Below are 19,993 nucleotides of genomic sequence, written 5' to 3' on the forward strand. Positions count from 1 at the left end.
GTTGAACAGTATCTGAAAATTTAATTGTAAATCATATTTAAATAGTTCTCGCTCAATGTAATCGGCTGATGAAGTTGTGCACTCATGAGTGCCACGATATTGTTACAGAAAAATACATATTTTTCTTTAAAAAAGTTATCAAAAATATTGTACCGATGGCATGAAAACTTCATAGTTCTAAAATTAAGTTTAAGAAATTAATTGTACGAAATAGGCTTTGCTGCCAAACCGACCTCAAATATCAAAGTCGCACCATTGTTACAAGAACTGGGAGGATGTCTTTCACACTTTGACATTGTTTAAAATTATTATTTTCTAGGTAAAGTTACCTAAAAGGAATTCAATTGTATTCAGAGCAGTTGGAGAATTCATCTAAGATGAAGCTTTGATGAGTTTACGGGAAATGAGCGACGAAGGCGTTAAGGGTTTCAGGGGCGTATCGGTGGCGTTCCATAGGATTTCAGGGGTATTCCAGGGAGTTTCGGGGGTTTTAGCTGATTTCATGGGGTTTCAAGGGGTTTGATGGGCAACCTAAAGTGTTCAGTAGAATTTCAGGAGCGATCCAAGTGTTTTTAGGGGGTTTCATGTGTGTTCCAGGAATGTTAGAGTCGTTACAGGGGTGATCCAAGGGTCTCAGAGAGTTTTAGGAGGTATCAGTGAGGATCCAGAGAATTTCAAATTGCTACAGAAAGGTTACCGGGGCGTTCCAGGAGTGCTCAAGCGGGTTTCAGGAAGTTAAAGGGGAATTTCATAGAGTTTCATGGGCAATTTGGGATTTACAGGTATTTCCAGGGGTCTTTAGGAGTTTTTTGTTGGTTTTTATTAACGTGTATTTAATCTAATGTTTACCCCTGCTGATTGTTTCACCTGTAAACGTTCAAACTAAAAATGGTTCAATCGTAATTCTGCGCATGGAACGAAGCGAAATGGAACGTATCATCAAAATAAAACATGTCAATAGAGTTTGCAAAAGTTTAAGTTAAAAATAAACCTCGTTGATTTGCTTGAAGTGCTGTTGAAGCCCACGAGGGGAAACGGTATTTATAATTCTACACTTACATTTTGAAGTTTTCAGATACGTTTCAGGGATGCTCAAGGGGTCGCGGAAGATCTCAGGATGTTTCTGGGGATTAGAGGGATTATAAGATTACATAGGGTTTTAGGTGCGTTCCAGGGTATTTCAGGCAGCTTCACGGTGCTTAATGAGGTTTTTGGTGGGATCCAGAGGTATCAGAAGATTGCAGGAGCTCTAGGGGATTTCAGGTCCAAGAGAGTTCCTGGGAATATCACGGGGCTCCAAGGGCATTCCAAGGGAGCCGTTTAAGAGGGTTTCAGGGACTTTAATTGGGTTCCAAGGGCGTTATAGTTGTTTTCAGGAACGTCGCTGGGAGTTTCATGAGCGTTATAGGGGGTTCCATGGGACTTGAGAGTTTGTCAGGGACTTATCAGGCGGTTTTAGAAAGTTTCAGTTGATTTCAGGAGTTTTTAAAAACGTTCAGGGAGTTTCCAGTTAGTTTTAAATTATTCCAGGTTTCAGGGGTTTTAAGAAGGATTCAAAAGGGTTCGGAAACTACCCGATCCACTTGAAACGCCTTGGAACGTCTCGTAACCTCTTTGGAATGCACTTGAAAGCTCCCGAAAATCCCCGTGATATGTCTTGAAATGCCTTGATCATGAAACCTCACTGAAACGTTTTTAAAGTGTCCAGAAACCTGCGGAAACCACTTCCAAAATTCGTGATACGCATTATAACCACCTAAAACCCCCTAAAACGCCTTGTAATGTCTGAAAGCTTCTCTAAACACCATTCTGCAACCTTCGGAAACCACTTCCAAATCCTTCTGGAACCTCCTGAAACTATCTAAAACCTCGCATAACTCCTTTAAAAGCCCCCTTAAATCACTTTAAGCTCCCTAAAACGTCTTGAAACGCCTCTGGAACTTTTCCGCAACTTTCTTAAAGGCTCTCTAAGTCGCTATGAGTCCCTTGAATTCCACGGAAACCTCTTCGTAAGCCTCCTGAAATCCCCTGAGAAGCATTGATACACCTTCAAAGTGCGCTGAAACATTCCATATATAACCAAGAGGATTCCCATCCAAACCTTCTGAAATTACCATGGAATTTGTAAGTGGAAATCTGACAAATTTGGATCAGAAAATTTACGATTTCGACTGCCGGAAGGAACTGTTAAATAATTAGTGAGAATTTGTCAATATTATAGGGTAAGCTGGATTAAGGATGCGTTCAATATTTGGGTTCTAAACTTCCAGTACAAATGTTTTAATTTCTCTTAGAAAATTGAATTAAAGGTAATTCAAATTCATGAAATGACGTATACTGCACATTTTTTAGAATTATGTACGGAATAATAAACGAAAACAAAAATTCAAGTACCTTCTGTTCCACAACACCAAATCACGACTTGTTTTTGACTCTTGTTACGTTTGTAATTATTCGTGGTATTTTGTTTGTGTCATACTCTGGCTTGTGAATCTGTCCCTACTTTTAATTAGCATTGGTAGCGCTCAGGCCTTTTCGAGTTACGATCAAATACAAGCTCACTAATCTCTCCTAGCACGGACCTCACAATGCAGGCTGTCTTGTATTCAGGCCCGAATCGAGGTGTCCTCTTAGGATTAGAAATTCCTAGACCAAACTCGTGCTATGTACGCAACTGACGCTGCGAACAAAAGACAACTCGCCAAGAAAAACACTGTGTACTGTATGTTGTTAGTTTATGTATTGTGCATTTGTAGGGGTCTACTAATAGTTCTTCATAATGTGTCGCAAAACGAGGTTAACGATGCATTTGTAGTGTCCTGCATTTTTTTTGTTATATTGGAACCCTATAAATGCACAATGTCCTACGTTGCAAAAGCAGAATACAAATGATAACATACAACGCTTAACATACATTGTGTTAAGTTACTCAAAAAGGATAGCGAAGTGCGAACCCAGGATGACGAGGTTTCATTATTGTTATTGATTCATCATTCAATACTGTAATCGTATTTTTTTTCTGGCTAGTTATCTTTAGTTCGCAGTCATAACTTGTGTTTGGTCTAGGAATTTCTAATATTAAAGGGGCATCTTGATTCGGACCATAACACAAAACCGTCTCGTCTGCCATTTAATGTCCGTGTTTGAGGACGGCCGCGTGTTTTGTGCTGGGTCTTTGCCCGAAATTGCCAGTCCGCTACAAATGCAAATAAAAGTCAGGGACATATTCACGAACCAGAGTGAAACATGTAATACAAAATAATACGAATAAATGCAAACGCAACACTCTTGATTTCCAAAAAAACCTTTAGAGGCTGTCCATAAACCACGTGGCCATTTTTTTGGGACTTTCCAAACCCCCCCCCCCGCGTGGCCATTAGTCCATACAAATTTTTTTATTTGTCCATACAAAATGGTCATTGGCCGACCCCCCCCCCCTCATGACCACGTGGTTTATGGACAGCCCCTTACCGAAGGTGACATTTTTCTATCTGCATTAAACTTTACTTGATCCTACTTACTTTCATCTCAAGCGAAGAAATCACCTACCAATTGGGTTGTTTAGTGAATAATATATTGCTATTTTCTATAGCCATATTGAAAGCGCTAATTTTTCTGAGTATAACGTGATTTTATTGAGTTCCAATATCTTTGGTTTGATGGTTAAATTAACAGAACAATTTTATTTTCTGTGTATAGAATGACAGTTCAATCGATAAAATGACAGTTCGGCTCGAACAAAAAAAAAACTCCTCATACAAACTTTAAATGCATTTTAAAAATACTTCTCGAACTCCAAAAATTATGCAATTTTGGATTTCGACTAATTTTTGGGTGGAGATTCCAATTATGAAATAATCCGTATACCCCTAAAGAACCCAATTGGTGAACCCCCACATTACTTTAACCTTTACAAGAAGTTTGCTGAAACATCTTTCTAACTGTTTTCGATCCCGTGATAAAGAAGTTTAAATCTTTGCTTGACAACTAACTTCACATAATGGTGAAATCAGCAACTAATAGGTGAATCACAGTGTTCTTGAGCTTTTGGACAACTTAGCCGAAGATGACCCTTTTGTATCTCTTTTAAATCTCAAGATAGAGTAGTTTGAATTTTTACTTGCCAATTAGCATCTTTAAGCGGTGAAATCGCTAACTATTTGGTAATCCTCAGATTGTTCTTGGCATTCTGAACAACTTTACCGAAGACACTATTAGGGGCTGTCCATAAACCACGTGGTTATAAGGGGGGGGGGGGGGGGGGTTTGGCCAATGACCATTTTGTATGGACTAATGACAACGCGGGGGGGGGGGGGGGGCGGTTGGTTGAAAAGTCTCAAAAAAATGACCACGTAGTTTATGGACAGCCCCATTAATGCAAATAGACCTTGAGGCATTGCATGTGATGTCCGGCCATTTGGCTGAACGCCGTTTGGCCGAACGCCGTTTGGCCGAATGCCATCTGGCCGAATGGGTCGTTTGGCCGAATTATGATAAAATGAATTCAGAGGAACTCCCAATTCAGTCTAACTACCATTATGATCATGGGCCCATATAGCCGAGGCGGTAAACGCACGGATATTCAGCATGACCATGCTGAGGGTGACGGGTTCGATTCCCGGTCGGTCCAGGATCTTTTCGTAAAGGAAATTTCCTTGATTTCCTTGGGCATAGAGTATCATCGTGCCTGCCATACGATATACGCATGCAAAATGGTCATTGGCAGAGGAAGCTCTCAGTTAATAACTGTGGAAGTGCTCATAGAACCCTAAGCTGAGAAGCAGGCTTTGTCCCAATGAGGACGTTACGCCAAGAAGAGAGAGAGAGAGACCATCCCCAACGTTAGATGGCATTGTATGGGTGATCTACTTCAAGACTACCTATAAGTTTGAGGGCATATATAGCCACAGTTGCTAAGGCGTAGATATCCAGCTTTCATACTGAAGATGACGCATTCAATTCCTAGTCGGTCCAGGAACATTTCGTAAATAGAATATCCTTGACTGGCTTGGGCAGAGAGTATCTTTGTACCTGCCACACAATACAAATATTCAAAATGGCCATTGGCAGAGGGAGCTCTCAGTTAATAACCGTGGAAGTGTTCATAGAACACTGAGCACGCTTTGTTCCAGTGGGGACATACAGAGTTATTCATTCTTTTCTGCTCGGGATAGCCAATACATCATCATTCTTCCATCAATAAACCGTCCGGGTTCGCAGCGAAATAGGATAGTGAAATAAGAGCACACCCCGTCCAGAAATATCTGCATAATGGAATTATCATACAGAGAAAATTAAAATTGGACCATTATGCTCCAATAATATTACCAACAACAGAGACCATGTTCTGGAGCTCTGTCTGCTTTGGCCGACGACAATGACTGATGTTCCATTCACTATCGTTCTTCGCGCAATCCGTTCCGGGCTGCCGCCATGGTGTGACAATTGGTCACATCATACCTACCTATCATAAACAACATGCTCGGCCTCAAACAACAACGACGGCGGTGACAATCGTTCGCTGGCTCATACATCGATCGCGCGTTCTAAATGCAAAGTGTGACTTCAATTAGTTCCAAACGGCAGCAGCACTAGTCGGCGAAGCGGTGGGGTAGCCTTGACTCGGGACCAGCCAGCGACAGCTTGGCGAGTAGACAGTGAAACTTTTGTTGCTGAATTTCACGGCATATGAAACTATATACCTCTAGACTGATTCTGCTGATAACGGGTGATAACGCATCTGTACGTACGGTGACATCATCAGTTCAGCAGTGATGGACGGTTGGATGGATGCCGAAGAGGTGACACAATTTCATTTCTGTAGAATATTTGAAGGAGTGCACTTTTTACATTATTTCATATCGTCGCATCATCGGAAAATATGCAGAATGAAAAAGGTATTAATTGAAGAATACAGTTTAGCACCCATTTTCTAATATGTTCATTAGAGTGGTTCAACGTATCAAAAATAATAGTTTAATCGTATCAACACGCTGAACAAAGGTGATTCAATCCATATTTACGTCCAAAATAATTGTACCAAATTTGGGAGATATTGATTGCGTAACCATATAAAGCCATCGCAATATATACCTACCTACCTCTAACCGTAGAAACTCTGTTGATGAAATAATTGAACTATGATTCAAAATGCAATCAAAACTAGATGTATTATAAATCTGATTGAAACTGATTGATTAATAGGCGATTTCTCCACTCTGGCGTAAGCGTTAAACCAGGTTCAACTATATGGGTAAGCTTAGCTACCGGTTAAGTCGAGATGAAGAAATTGACCCTAAGTGAAGACTCCCACTTTGGCTGTAATTGCTAAACTAAGGATTGTCTTTGATATTTGACGTTTCGTGGCCTTGTTGCTTACGATTCTGAAAAATGTTGTAAGCATTCGAAATTTTGCCAGCTTTTCATGGGTAGTTTGATTTAATTAAAAATGTGGGGTACGTGTACGTGCTGTTTTATGACTTGATGGTGGCACCCCTCCAGGAGGTCCTTCTGGGATTCCACAGGAATTTCATCCGGGATTTGTCCAAGACATCTTTTGCGGTTTCTCTACAAATTTGTTCTGGGATTCCCAGAAGCTTTTGATGAGATTCTTCTGGGGATTTATTTAGGATTCCTTCAGAAGTTCCCTCTGGGGTTTTTCCAAGAGCACGAGTTTCTTCAAAGATTCCTAAAGATGTTCTGTCTGGATATCAAAAGGTCTTGCCAGGATTCCTCCAGGAAGTATTTTCAGGATTTCTCTAGAAAATGTTTCCAAGATTTCTCCAGTATTATTCCTTCTAGGAAAGATTTCCCAAAAGAATTTCAGCAAAAGGTCCGGAAGAGTTCCGGAAGAAATTGCAGAAGTAATTCCTGATAGAAGTCCAGAAGAAGTTTGCGGAGGAATCCGTAAAAGAATCCCAGAAGGAAATCTTTAAACAATTCCAGAAGTAGTTCCTGAAAGAATTCCGGAAGGAGTACTGGAAGAAGTTCTCGTTAGGATTCTTGAAGGATTCCTGGAGGGGTATCAGAAAGAATTCTCGGAAAAAAAAATTCCCTGAAAAAACGCAAGGAATTCCTGGAAGGAATCCCTGACGAAGTTTTGGAGGAGTTTCTTAAGGAATCTTGGAAAGAATTCCTGAAGCAATCCCCGAAAGAACTCCTAGAGGAATCCTGGGTGAAAATTGCTGAAATTATCTTGTACCGTCTTTTCGAATCCTCTAAGCAGAATACCCTCTTCGAATGAGTGTTATCAGTGTCGTACCTTTTAATTCCGCCCTATTTAAATAGGGCGGAATTGAAAGGTACGACACTGATTACACTCATTTGCTGAAATTGCCAGGAATACTTTCTGGAAATCCAACAAAACTTCCAAAGATATTCCAAAAGAAACTATTGGGAGAATATCGGATTAAGTTCTTGGAGAATTCCCGGATTTCATTGAGAAATCCCGGAAAGAAATTTCTTTAAGTCCCAGAAGGAACCTTTGAAGGGATTCTGAAAGCAGTTTCCGTAGGAATCTCAGATGGAACCATTCTCAGAAGGGATCCCAGAGGGTACTTTTGAAGGAACCCTAAATTTACTGGAGGAATGCCAGGAAAAACGGCTGGGGTAATCTAGAAAGAATTCACAAACGAGTCTCGGAAATAATTTGTAGGGGAAATTCGGTAGAAATTTTATAGAAATCTAGGAACTCCTAAAATAATCTTACTATGTATTCCTTAAGAAATCCCAGAAATGATCTTTGGAAGAATCTTGCGTGAATTCCTCGAGATATCCTGGCAAGAACTCTGGAAGGAATCCCAGACGGAACCTAACCTCTTTAAGAATCTCAGAAGATACTCCTTGAAAACCCCCAAAGCGAACTTTAAAGGAAGAATCTCATCAAGCACTTGCTGGAAATTCCAGCAGAAACTCCTGTAAAAGTCCTAGAACAAATTTGTTGAGAAACCGCAAAGGATTTCTTGGAGGTATCCAGAAGGACCTTCTGCAGGTGTGCCACCTTGCCATCATCAAGTCATTGATCAGCACACTTTCTTACGCAACCCCAAATGTTGAATCAAACCACCTATGAAAGCTGGCAAAGTCTCGAAAGCGGATGAAATTGTGATAAGTCCGCATCGTAAGCAACAAGGTCACGAAACGTCAACGACTCCTCCAGACATACTTCATTCATCAACTGACATTTTAGAATTCTCTTATCGATGCTCTCTTTGTGTTATTACAGAATGTATATTGGTTGAAATGCAAAGAAGACGACTACATTTTGCTATAGAAACAAAAAGAATAATGATGTTGTTTGTTTTGATCAAGTTATTAGCGAAAGAGAGAGTCGACGAAGAGAAATCGATCAAGTCAGTTAGGCCCTTATGAAAAATCATTGTCGATTTGTTTTCTCCAGAAATTTTATAACATGATTACCCAGCAGAATGTTCTGAAATTCCCCCGGGAGCCAATTATGAAATTCTTTCAGGGGTTGATAACACAAGTTTACAAAATAAAACGAAAGTCGTGAACTTCTGTCAACGACCAAAATTTTTGAAGCACAATTTAGTGCTGATTTCGAAACCAACCTTCAAAAAATTTTAAGTAGAACAGTTTTTGAGTTTTAGCTCAATATCGAGTTTTGCAACTTTTCAAAATATGTAATTTACTAAAATTCAAATATATTGCGTTTTGTTCAACCAATTTTAAATCTTTTTCCATAAATTAAAAGCTGAATACAATACCATTCGATCATCTGAATACAGGTTTTGCGTCAGATTGATTAAAATTCAAGATATTGGCGAGTTTTAGGGACAATCTTCTTAAATTTTAGCAAAATTCCGAAAAATTTTTGAAGAAATGTATTTTTTTCAATAAGAGAAAACCAACTTAAAAATTCTTTCTCGACGTTTATTTGACATATCATATGTAGGCGAGTTACAGTAAAAATTTCAGCTCAATCGGAGCATTGATTACGGAGAATGAGATGTTTGAAGTGAGCGACTTTGCTTAAAAATAGAACAAAAATCGATTTCAAATCATCACCCTTGTATGGAAAATCGAAAAAATTTCTGCTCTACTGTAATTTTTTTCATTCGCGTTTTCGAACTCAGGGCATGATTCTACACTAAAAATGATCATCAGCTTACCGAGTTCAAAAATGCTGTAAACTAGTGTAATGGATTCCGTCAAAAGTTCCTCAGGGATTTTCCAGGTGTTTTATTTGAACTTTCTGCAGATAATCCATTTGGGATTTCTTCATAAGTTCTTTTTGGTAGCCCTTCAATACCTTTACGGTATTCCTTCAGATTTTTTTTTTCCAGAACTCCTCAAGGAATTTCTACCGATACATTACGGGACAATCCTATAGGGATTCATTAAAAAATCCCTTAAGTCATAGGTTCCCAAAATTTCAGGTGCGCGACCCCATTTGGTCAGCAGACGTACTTTTCGCAACCATAGAAATCCTCTCATTTGTTGTCTGCTACAGTTAACTATTCGTCTGTCTCTCGCGACCCCCTGGATGGCCAGTGACCCCCCGGGGAGTTGTGACCCACAGTTTGGGAAACCATGCCTTAAGGTGAAACTGGAAGCATTTCCTCACTTTTTGATTTTTTATTTAATAACGAGGCAATATTTTCAAAATCAGTTTTCGTACACATGTAGAGTATGGCTCAAGGTTTTTCGTTTTTACAGAAATCATTTTTGAACAAAATTTCCCAAAAAATGGTTCCTGCAAAAATGGAAAATATTTTCCACTACAAAAACATTCAGAAGATATCCTGAACCATACTCTACATGTGTACAAGAATCGATTTTGAAAATATTGCTTCATTATTTATTAAAAAATCAAAAAGCAAAAAAAAAAGAGGAAATGTTTCCAGTTTCGCCTTAAGTAGTTCGTTTCGAGATTCGTTCAGGAGTTTCTTCTCAGGTACCTGTAGAATTATCTTTGGGATTCTTCTAAAATTCTAGCTGCTTTTGAAATGACTTCAGAAGTTTGTTCTGAGAATATAATTCCAGAAGAAACTATTGGTAGAAACGCAGAAAAATGATGAAATTCTTTGCAAACTGCTGAAGTAAATCCTTAAGAAATTGATGGAGGAATTCCTTAAGGGAGTCCTGCATGAAAATTACAAACAAACCTGTTAATGTTATCAGGAATTTTAGAAAAAAAAAACTCTTGGTGGAATGCCAGAAGGAATCCATTTAGGAATCTAAAAAGATTCTCTTAAGGCGAAACTAGATCCACTTCCTCACTTTTTGGTTTTTGATTTTTTATTTGATTACGAAGCAATATTTTCAAAATCGGTTTTCGTGCACATGTAGAGTATGGATCAAGGTATTTCTTGATTTTTTTCCTGATGGAAAATGTTTTTAGTTTTTGCAGAAACCATTTTTAAACAAAATATCACAAAAAAAATGGTTTTTGCAAAGACAAAAAACAGTTTCCACCTGGAAAAAAATTAGGAGATATCTTGATCCATGCTTTACATGTGCACGAAAACCGATTTTGAAAATATTGCTTCGTTATTTAATAAAAAATCAAAAAGAAAAAAAATATGAGAAAATGCTTCCAGTTTCGCCTTAACCCCTGAATTACAGTGAGAACTTCTGGAAGAATCCTAAACAAACTCTAGGAAGCATCTCTGAAGGTCCATCTTGAGGAGACCCAGACTTTTGAAGGAATCCCAGAAGAAATTCCTGGAAGAATCCCTGGCCAGATATTCTTTGTGGGAGTTCTCCAAAAGTCCAACAGATTCTCCCAGGAATACTTCCTGGCATTGCTTTAGGAGTTTCTTCTCGGAATCTCCAGGGAGATCGTTCTGAGATTGTTCCTGAGGTTTCCAGGGTTCCCTCAGAAGTTCTGAAGAGTGATCCTTCCAGGAGTCAACTGAACCTGTATAGATTCCTATAGGGACTCTTTCTGGAATTTACCGAAGAGTTCTCTGTGAAATTGCTCCAGAAACTTCTAACGGGATTTCTTCCACGATTTCTCTAGGAATCTCTTCCAAGATGCCTCCAACGTTTCCAGAAATCTTCCAGAAATTATTTACGATGTTCCTCCAGGAGATCCTTCTGAGATTTCTCTAGAAGTTTCTTCAACGAATCCATTGAGAGTTCTTCTAGGATTCTTCGAGAAGTTCCTTCCAGGATTCCTCCATTTCAGGATTACACCATCTGAGATTTCTCCAGTTGTTCCTTTTAGGATTCCTCTCAGAGGTTCTTCGATCAATCCTCCAGAATTGTCGTTTTCTGAAATTGACCAGGAGTTCCTTCTGGGATTCCTAAATAAGTTCTTCTTCTAACTTCCTATATTCCTTGAGAAACTCTTTCTTGGATTTCCCCAGAAGTTCTGTCTTGGACTCCCTCAAGAGGACCTTCCCGGAAGGGCACTCCTGGAGGAATTTCAAGAAAAAATCCTTGAGGAATCTCGGAACGAATTCCTGGACGAATCTCGGGAAGAATTCCTGAAAGAATTGCGAAATTAATTGTTAGAGATATCCCGGAACGTATTCATAGAGGAATCTCGAGAGTAATTCCTGGGAGAATCTCAAAAGGAATATGTGTAGGAATCTTTGAACGAGTTCCTGGAGGGAGCAAATCCGGAAACTATCGAATGAATCCCAGAAGAAATTCTTGGAGAAATGCCGGCAGGAATCTCTGGCGGGATCCCTGAACAAGTTTCTGGATCAATCGTGGAAGGAACCACTCTAGGAATCTGATAAGAAACTCTTTGATAAATCTCAGAAATATATCCCTGAAGAATCCCAGAAAAACTTCTGCGACCTCCCGTAGGAATCTCAGAAATGAATTCCTGGAGGAATCCCAGAAATGAATTCCTGGAGAAATCCCAGAAATGAATTCCTGGAGAAATCCCAGAATAAATTCTGGAGAAATCGTGGAAAGAATCTCAAGAGCAATCCCAGAAGAAGCTCCTGGAGGAATCCCGGAAATAACTCTTGGAGGAATCTTAGATAAAACCTCTTAAGGAATCTCAGAAGAAACCTCAGGTAGAGTCTTAGGGGGAACTTCCAAAAAAACCCTTTAACAAACATCTCGAAGAATCTCATGAAATGCTCTCTGAGGAATCCTGGAAGAAGTTGTTGGATATACTGAGAAAGGAATTTCTAGAGGAGTCCCAGGAAGAAAGTCTGGCGGAATCCCAGAAGGCATTCCTGAAGGAATTCTTGGAGGAAGTCCTGGATGAATACTAGAAGAAGCTCCTGGGGAAGTTCCATCAGCATTTACTCACATTTCGAATTCAATTTGTGATCCAATCACATTACCCAATCTTGATTTAGTAGAAGTTGTCCAGCCACGAAATACGAACCGTTAGCTTACTAGGATCCCAAAATAATTCCCAAAACTCCATTGGGAATTTGCGCAGACCCCAAGAAATGTCTTCCCCCGAATTTCAGAATTCAGGTTTACCCAGAATACTACCCAACAGTTATGATTTGGCACCTTCATCTCGTGCGACTCATACAAAAACAACCTAACCTGTTGAATTTTCCGTACAGGTTTATTATACAACTGAAATAAGTTGCATTATGAAAAGAGTTGCATAATATGTAGTTATTTAGGCAACAAGTTGCAAAATGATATTTTTTTCAACACGAGTTGTGCATTCAATTACAAAAAAGTTGTATGCAACTCGTTGCAATATTCCATTTTTTGCAGCACTCTTTTTTGTTTTATTTATTTTTTTGTGTTATCTTTAAATTTTTTAATTTTTTTGTTTTTATTTTTATTTTTTTCTCTTCGTATATATCCAAACTGGCAAGCCTCTTTGGATCTGGTGTTAAATCGGTGAACATCTCGTGCTGTTAAACAAAGCTCACCTTTTTGCAACTCGTTGCATAAATAACTATGAATGGACGCACTTTTAGTGTACTGCATTCACTGCATTTTACTGTTTCACACTTCCATTTCAACGCGCTCCGACACGCCCAACACCATTGGCGAAGTCAATCACCGAGAAACAAACTCGAAGATGTAGCCTACCTATCTCTCTAGAACCAAACCTCCCTCATTAGCATTTTCACCACGTTTTATAGACTGTCATCATCTCAGCCTCCTACGCGCTGCCAGGCAAACACTCGCTTAACTTAGAAGCGGCCGCCGACGATAGAGAGGAGTTGCGTTGGTAGGATATTTTCGCATAGAGATAACCGTGCAAGTTTTCGGGCCTGTCACCGGAATTGAATTGATTAGATAGATGTGAGCCAATGAACCGTTGTCGTCGTCGTCGTCGTCGTTGTCGGAAAGCATTAAACTAGCATCGTATTTTTTTTTCTTTCGATGGTCACCGTCATGAAAGTGTCATTTTTTCTTTCTGCTTCTTCTTATCTTCCTTCCACTACAGCTTTACAGAGCGGCACGGGGTGCACTTTTCCAAAACGATGGGAGGGACGATGGTTTCAATCCGGGGTACAACAGGAAATTACTATAGAAGGATCAACTTTAAGTACTAGAGGAAGATGTATCGCTAGTGATGGAGATAAATTTTTATTAGTGAACGAGTAAGTATGACCATGTTCCATTACTTGCCTGCTAGCTCTACTACGTACGACTTCTTTCTGTCTCTCTGGTCACATTTTTCTGATTATCCACAAATAATCCTGTTATTTTTTCTGTTTCCTTTTTGGTTTCTCATTGCGTTTTTTTTTATGATCACTAGGGTGAGTCATTGCTGATGTTTGGATCACCGGTTTTTTTATTTTTATTTTCTTCGATGCTGTGATCCTGGAAATCTTTTATATTACAAACATTATTGCTAGTTTTTAAACATTTTGTATTTTTTTTTACCAGTGAGATTATAGAAAAAGTATAATATGATTTGTTGTGTTAATTTTTTTGTTCTGAATTGCAGTGACCCACCCTAAAGCTCATCTCATTTCACTTTTATGTATTCGAATCATGCAATCCATATTTCAGACCCTCACAGAAATGAAAGAAATCAATCGCTTTATAGTTCTAGCCATCAGCATTGCATTTTTACCTGCGTTTTCGTCCTAATTTTTATTTTTTTTCTCCAAATGTTTCTCTTTCTCTTTTAACAAACCTCTTCGTCGGATCCTTCTTCGGTGCAGAAAGGGATGTCATCGATGCGTTGTAATATACCAGAAGCATTTAAACACACTTCAGTATAAAGAAAGTGAGTGTGAAGATATGTACATAGGCCAGTTGAATCCAGCGCCAATGCCTATTCATAGCGTTTTAAAAAGTGATCATAGTCGGGGGGCTCATCCCAACATGAACGGGCATTCACGGTTATCGTCATCGGATCAGTACTCGTCACGATCCAATGAAGATAGCGACAATTGTAAGCAACGATTTTTTTACTTCTTTATTTTACTCTAGCAATGATAACAAACTACTTTTAAGTGTATTCGTTTCCTTTTACTTTTCTGTTCTTCTGTTTTTTTGTGGTTTCCTTTCTCAACAAACAACGACAACTACCGCCGTTCCGTTTTCCTTTTGGTGCTTTGGTTTCTATTCTTTGTCTTTTGGTTTAGTTTTTCGTCCTTTTTCTCACCTTAGTATCGTATGTTTTTTCAAACCTTGTACCATAAGCAAAAAGAAAAAAAAAACCTAGAGTCGTGAAAGTTTGATAATTTTCTTAAACGATTCCACCGCGCGCAGCAAGACCGGGTCTCGATGAAGGCCGCAGGGTCCCTTTCGAACGAATCGTCCATCCAGTTAGTGTAATTAAACATTTTCGATGATTAACCGCGCGAGTTGGCTTTTTTGTGGTGATGGTTGTACGTCCCAGCATAATAGACAGCGCAAGGTGGCGGTGGGTGGTTCCGGCGCGTGCACGCATACATCCAGTAGACAAGTTAGACCGCAGAGCAATCGACCAGATAAAAAAAAACATCAGTCAACTCACACTAACACACGTAGAAGATCAGGCCGAAAAACCCGAATCGGAAAACGGCAACAACTCCTCACCACTCACAAGAGCACGACAACACGGGCATTATTATCATTCTCTGCCGACGACGCTTTTTCGTTGTTTTCTGTTTGTTTAGGAACCCTCTGGTGAGAATGAGAGAAAGAAATGCGACTTCGAGATGGGTTTTATTCAGTGCCCTAGAGTCATTTACACCGAACCGACGGACGGACGAAATCATAAACCCGACGATATTTTCTCCCCACACCTGATACCGTTTGCTGATGGTGCTGTTGCTACTGCTGCTGTTGTTAATGTTCGTGCTTCTGATTTATATGAACCAGAGGAAAATTGGAAACAAGTGAATCACCCTAAGTCGCAGTAATAATTGATTGCCATCGAAGGGAAATGTGGATCATTTGAAAATGGGATTCACGTTTGTACCCATACACGTTGTCGCCCATTAAGTTGAGGTGGTGAACGTGCTGGTATACAGCAAGACCATGCTGGAACCGTTTCGTAATGGACTTTCTTTGGGCAGCTCACATTAATAACTGTGAAAGTGCTGTTAGAACACTAAGCTTAGATACTGACGGTGCTGCCCTCGTTCAAAAATAATTGTTTCCCTAAAAACAATGTCAAAACTAACGATTTTTTTTATTTTTTTTTTTACTTTTCCTGACCGAGGAGATCAGGTGAACCAAAAAGGAGACGCATGGTCGCTAGTACTTTCGAAAAGAAAACAATTATTTATGGCCTAGTTGTCTTGGCCATTGCAATGGCTGGATTATCCTCCACCAATTGTAGGGGAGAGTGTTTCAGTATGCTCGTGCTGAGCTTTTGCGAAGATTTCTTACAAATGTGCATTAAAAAATTACAGATAACCAAGTGTTCAGGATATATTGTGCTGGAAAGATAATCATCATTATTTTGGATACTTCGATTTTTTTGGCTCAAATCATCGATCTTGTTGGACGGCTGGCACTATATTAGCATGAATAACATGTTCGCGGATGTTTGGCATCCGGGCATGGACGAAAAAACGAGAAATTTCAATATTTTTTCTTTAAATTTTACAACTACTCTATTGACATATTTGCAAACTCCATTGTCTTGGTGGCTACAGTGCAGCTTTACTTGGTTTTTCGGTATTTTTTTTTTCAATTTCCCTGAAAATTTAGGGTTACGAGGTCTCATTTCGCGTGAATTCAGCATGTCACACGTCACCGGTGTTCTAAGGTACACTATCGACTTTTAAGACGCATAAATCACTGCCTCAGCACAAACACTACTCCTGTCTCTGTTTCTACCCGCAATCATGTACTTGGTCGAGCTTATTGTCAAGGCTGTTTTCGTCCGTATCGCTCTGCATCATTCCATCCAAGGACACAATACGAGGTAGACACGAAATCCACGACCAGAACACTTGATTTTGATCCACCTAGCGTTGTTTGTATCAGCCCAATTAGTTTTGCTGGAAAACCATGTTCTATCATTATCCGTCAAAGCTCGTTACTTTTAACTGAATCCTACACCGCTTTAAAATCAATGAACACATGGAGCATCTGCAAGCTTTTTTATCTGTATTATACAACATTTTTTATCTGTATTATACAGATTTTTAAGCATCCGTACACTGCAAAATATTTTTGCTGGTAATCAGCAAACTTTGCTGATTTTTGGCGTGCTGATTGCATTCAGCAATACAAATAACTGAGTATCACCAATTATTTTTCAACTTGCTGAACCATCCAGCAATTTTGACAGTTGATCAGCAAAGTTGTGCTGAAATTCAGCAAAAATGTTGCTGAAATTCAGCAATTTCTTTTGCTGATTTTTGGCGTGCTGGAAGCATTTCAAAAATTTTGGTGTGTACAGATTTTGCTTTATATGAAATACAGATTGTTTAGTTAGAAGAGCCATTTTGTTTTTGTATTGGATACAGATCTTTCTCCTAAACTTTGTATGGGATACAGATTTTTGGAAAGAGTAATGCAGGTTAAAAAAAAAATACATCCGTCATCCCTGGCAAGTTGTATTCCCACAATTTTCCTAGCATCGTTCGCAGGACGAACATATGATCCATCATCGATCGGCCCCCATGAATACCAGATTGGCATTTGCCGAATAATGACTTCTCAAGTGGTCTCAGTTCGTTGAACAGGACACGTGACGTCGAGTTAGGGAGAGTTATCCTTCTGTAATTTGCACACTGGCTTCCCCACTGTGTTTCTGTCCGCAAATTTCCTTCCCAGTCATTACATTTGACGGGTACTCCGCATATCATTCCAACACATACTTTCGTGTGGCTCTGTTTCCGGAAACCATTTTTTTAAATTTCGTTTAAAATTTTTTTATCGATTCGCAAAAAAAAGTTCTTGAATAAACCTGGAACCAGAAGTTGGTGAATCTTTATGAATTTTTTGTGAACGCTTTGTTATAAACTGCTGAAGAAGTTTCATCGGAAGTCCACGATGAAATCCTGTCAAATTTCTAGGAAATCTTTGGCAGAGGTTCAGAAAGATTTACAAATTGCATCGTTTGAAAAACTTTTAAAATTCTCTAGAGATCTGTTGGAATTTCTTCACTTTTTTTAATGGAATTTCGTCAGAATTTCACCACCGACATACTCACAAAATATGCACAAAATAGCTTTGTACCTCCCAAAATCACGTGAATGCAGATCCTAAAGCAATTTATGTTAGCAATTTAAAAAAAAAATATTTTTTTTTCTAATTTTGTTTAAAAGTATTTATTGAATAATAAAAACACATTGTCCACTAGTAAATAAATCAGAAGATTAAACCTTGATTGTTCCCTTTAATGTGTATGGAATCCGATTTGGAAATTATTGCTCCTTTAGCTAATAAAAAAAGTGTTACTTTTTAGGTGGCGGAAAACTGTAGGACGCAAAACGCTGAAATTTATTAGGCAATGTAAATTCTGCAGTGACATTTTTAGTGGAATCGTTTATAGCGGAACCAAAATAGTTAAAAATATGTTTTCTGATTTCTATTTCTGTGTATTTTAACTGAGGTTAATTGTACACTCAAAAATGAAGATATTTTCAGACCCCCTTCCCCTCGTAGACTTTTGTCCATACAAATTTTTGAAAATTTGTATGGAGCGTAGATGTTAGCCAGATTGTCCTCCTCTTTTCGAGTCTACGTAGTTTATAGGCAGGTCCTGATGAGTTCCTGCCAATTTTTCAGAAAACCTTCCGCAGAGATCCAGAACATATTTTGAGTCGCTTTTAAAAATGTTTTTAAAACTTTTTTAATTCTCTCATGATTTGTTAGATTTTTTCTACAAATTTCTTCTGCGATTTCCTCAAGCAATACATGGATTTGTCTGGCGTTTACCATAAATTAAATCCTCAATTCAAGAAGAAAATTTCTAAAGAGCTCAACCATATATTTTCCAAAGAAATTCGAACTGAAACTCTATAAAATAATGAGGTCAATATTATTTACATAGTATCTTTATAAAAATGCTTAATCATCAGCTGTGAGATTTGATTTTAATAGTTGTTTGGTTTACTACGAAAAGTTAAACACTAGAATCCCAAAAATTCTACGGAATTTCGATTGGAATTCCTGAAATTCTTTAAATAACTCTGTGGAAAATTCTTCGAAATATTTTCGAATATTTCCGGTAAAATAACAAAAAAAAAAACAACAGGAACTTTTTGACTCTCTATTCCACAGAACTTTAGAGATTCTCCAGAATTCAGGTGACGATTTTCTTCAGGACTTTTGGTAAAATGGCTTGTGCAATTATACTATACTGACTGAATATATATGATGCAAACTTCCAAACATCCTTTAACAAACTTTTAAGGATGTTTCAAATTCATAAAAAAAGCTGCAATTAGAGCCACACTTACATATATTCAGAAATCCATCCTACCACCCTGATCTATAATGAGACGCACTAGATAATGCTGTAGTGCAATTTATTTGATTTGATAATATCTTAGCACAACAAAAGATACATTTCTTGTGTTTCAACATATCCCAAGTAACATTTTAAGTTTTGTTCTGCTCTATAAGAGGTTTTCATGATCAATTTTATAACACTCTTGATCACCTCTTTAGCAATAAAACTGTTTTGAAGCCCAGTTGATTTTTTTCCATACTTGAAGAGAAGCTATGGTGATTGTTGTTGTTTTTTTCAACAAAAACTATAACAGCAGAAGATGCAGAGAAGCTTCTTGAATAGCACGTATTTTTTTAATAGAGAGACTTTACCTCTGAGGCATTCGTCTCTGATACTTTATTCCTTGTTCCCTGTTACATATTTTTGCTGTTACATTATAGCAATGGTGATTGATTTCATATCAATTTATACATTCCTATTTTTCTTAGATAGCTAATTGTTTTTTCTTCAGATTCTTAATCATTTTTCAAAATTTCCTTTAAGTTATCAGAGAGATCAACTTCCTGTCTTTGTGTAGTGAATTGTGGACAGCTTACTAAAATATGGTGAATGTTTTTCACTCTCCTGCAGGGCTCACATACTTGCGCTGGTTTTTTCTCAAACAGATAAAAATGTGGAACGGTTCACAATTTTGCGTGTCATCTTTGCGCAGGGGCCATGCTAATCTTCTCGGTATCGTTCCAATTTTAGTATATGTCTTGCCGAAGCAAAGACACACGTAAAATTCAGGAGGAGACATCATTCGCTAGTAGAAAGCGATTATTTCAAAGTAATATTTTAGTAGTTATTATGTTCCTAGGCTTATGTGCCTTCAATTTTGCCGTGACTAAGGTACCCCGGGGCAAGTTGAAACGGGTGGGGCAAGATGAAACAGCGGGTCAACATGATGTTTTCTAATGATGATAAACAGTTTGATCGCCATAACACATAGTTTTTGATTCAAACAATCTTTTAGCGAAGGACAAATTTCCAAATTGTATTGAAATCTATTTCAAAACTTCGTGTTTCATCTTGCCCCACCCGTTTCAAATTACCCCGGTGTACCTTATCGGGTTTGCGCTTCAAAAATGGTAAATATTATCATATTGGAATGAAATAAAGCAATTTATTAATTTGATAAAACTATCTCGAATTTTAAGAAAACGCAGCTGAGAGAGTTTATGCATGCTATGG

At 38.4% G+C, this 19,993-nt stretch overlaps 1 protein-coding gene and 1 non-coding gene across 3 annotated transcripts in view; one reads left to right on the plus strand and one right to left on the minus strand.

Annotated features, from left to right (window-relative positions):
- The window catches only part of LOC109402928 (uncharacterized), an 82,529-nt gene that overhangs the window by 2,762 nt on the left and 59,774 nt on the right, over positions 1-19,993 (plus strand). Inside the window, exons 3-4 of one of the 2 annotated variants that reach the window (XM_062847260.1) lie at positions 13,352-13,508; positions 14,079-14,311. In XM_062847260.1, the coding sequence (XP_062703244.1) occupies positions 13,352-13,508; positions 14,079-14,311 (390 nt within the window). The remainder of the gene's footprint in view (positions 1-13,351; positions 13,509-14,078; positions 14,312-19,993) is intronic. The other variant, XM_062847261.1, reaches the window with a different exon arrangement.
- On the minus strand, positions 19,428-19,534 carry LOC115264371 (U6 spliceosomal RNA). The gene has a single exon (XR_003896158.1). It is a non-coding gene; the product is annotated as a U6 spliceosomal RNA (small nuclear RNA).

This window comes from Aedes albopictus, chromosome 1 (assembly GCF_035046485.1).
Source record: "Aedes albopictus strain Foshan chromosome 1, AalbF5, whole genome shotgun sequence".
NCBI classification, from domain to species: Eukaryota; Metazoa; Arthropoda; class Insecta; order Diptera; family Culicidae; genus Aedes; species Aedes albopictus.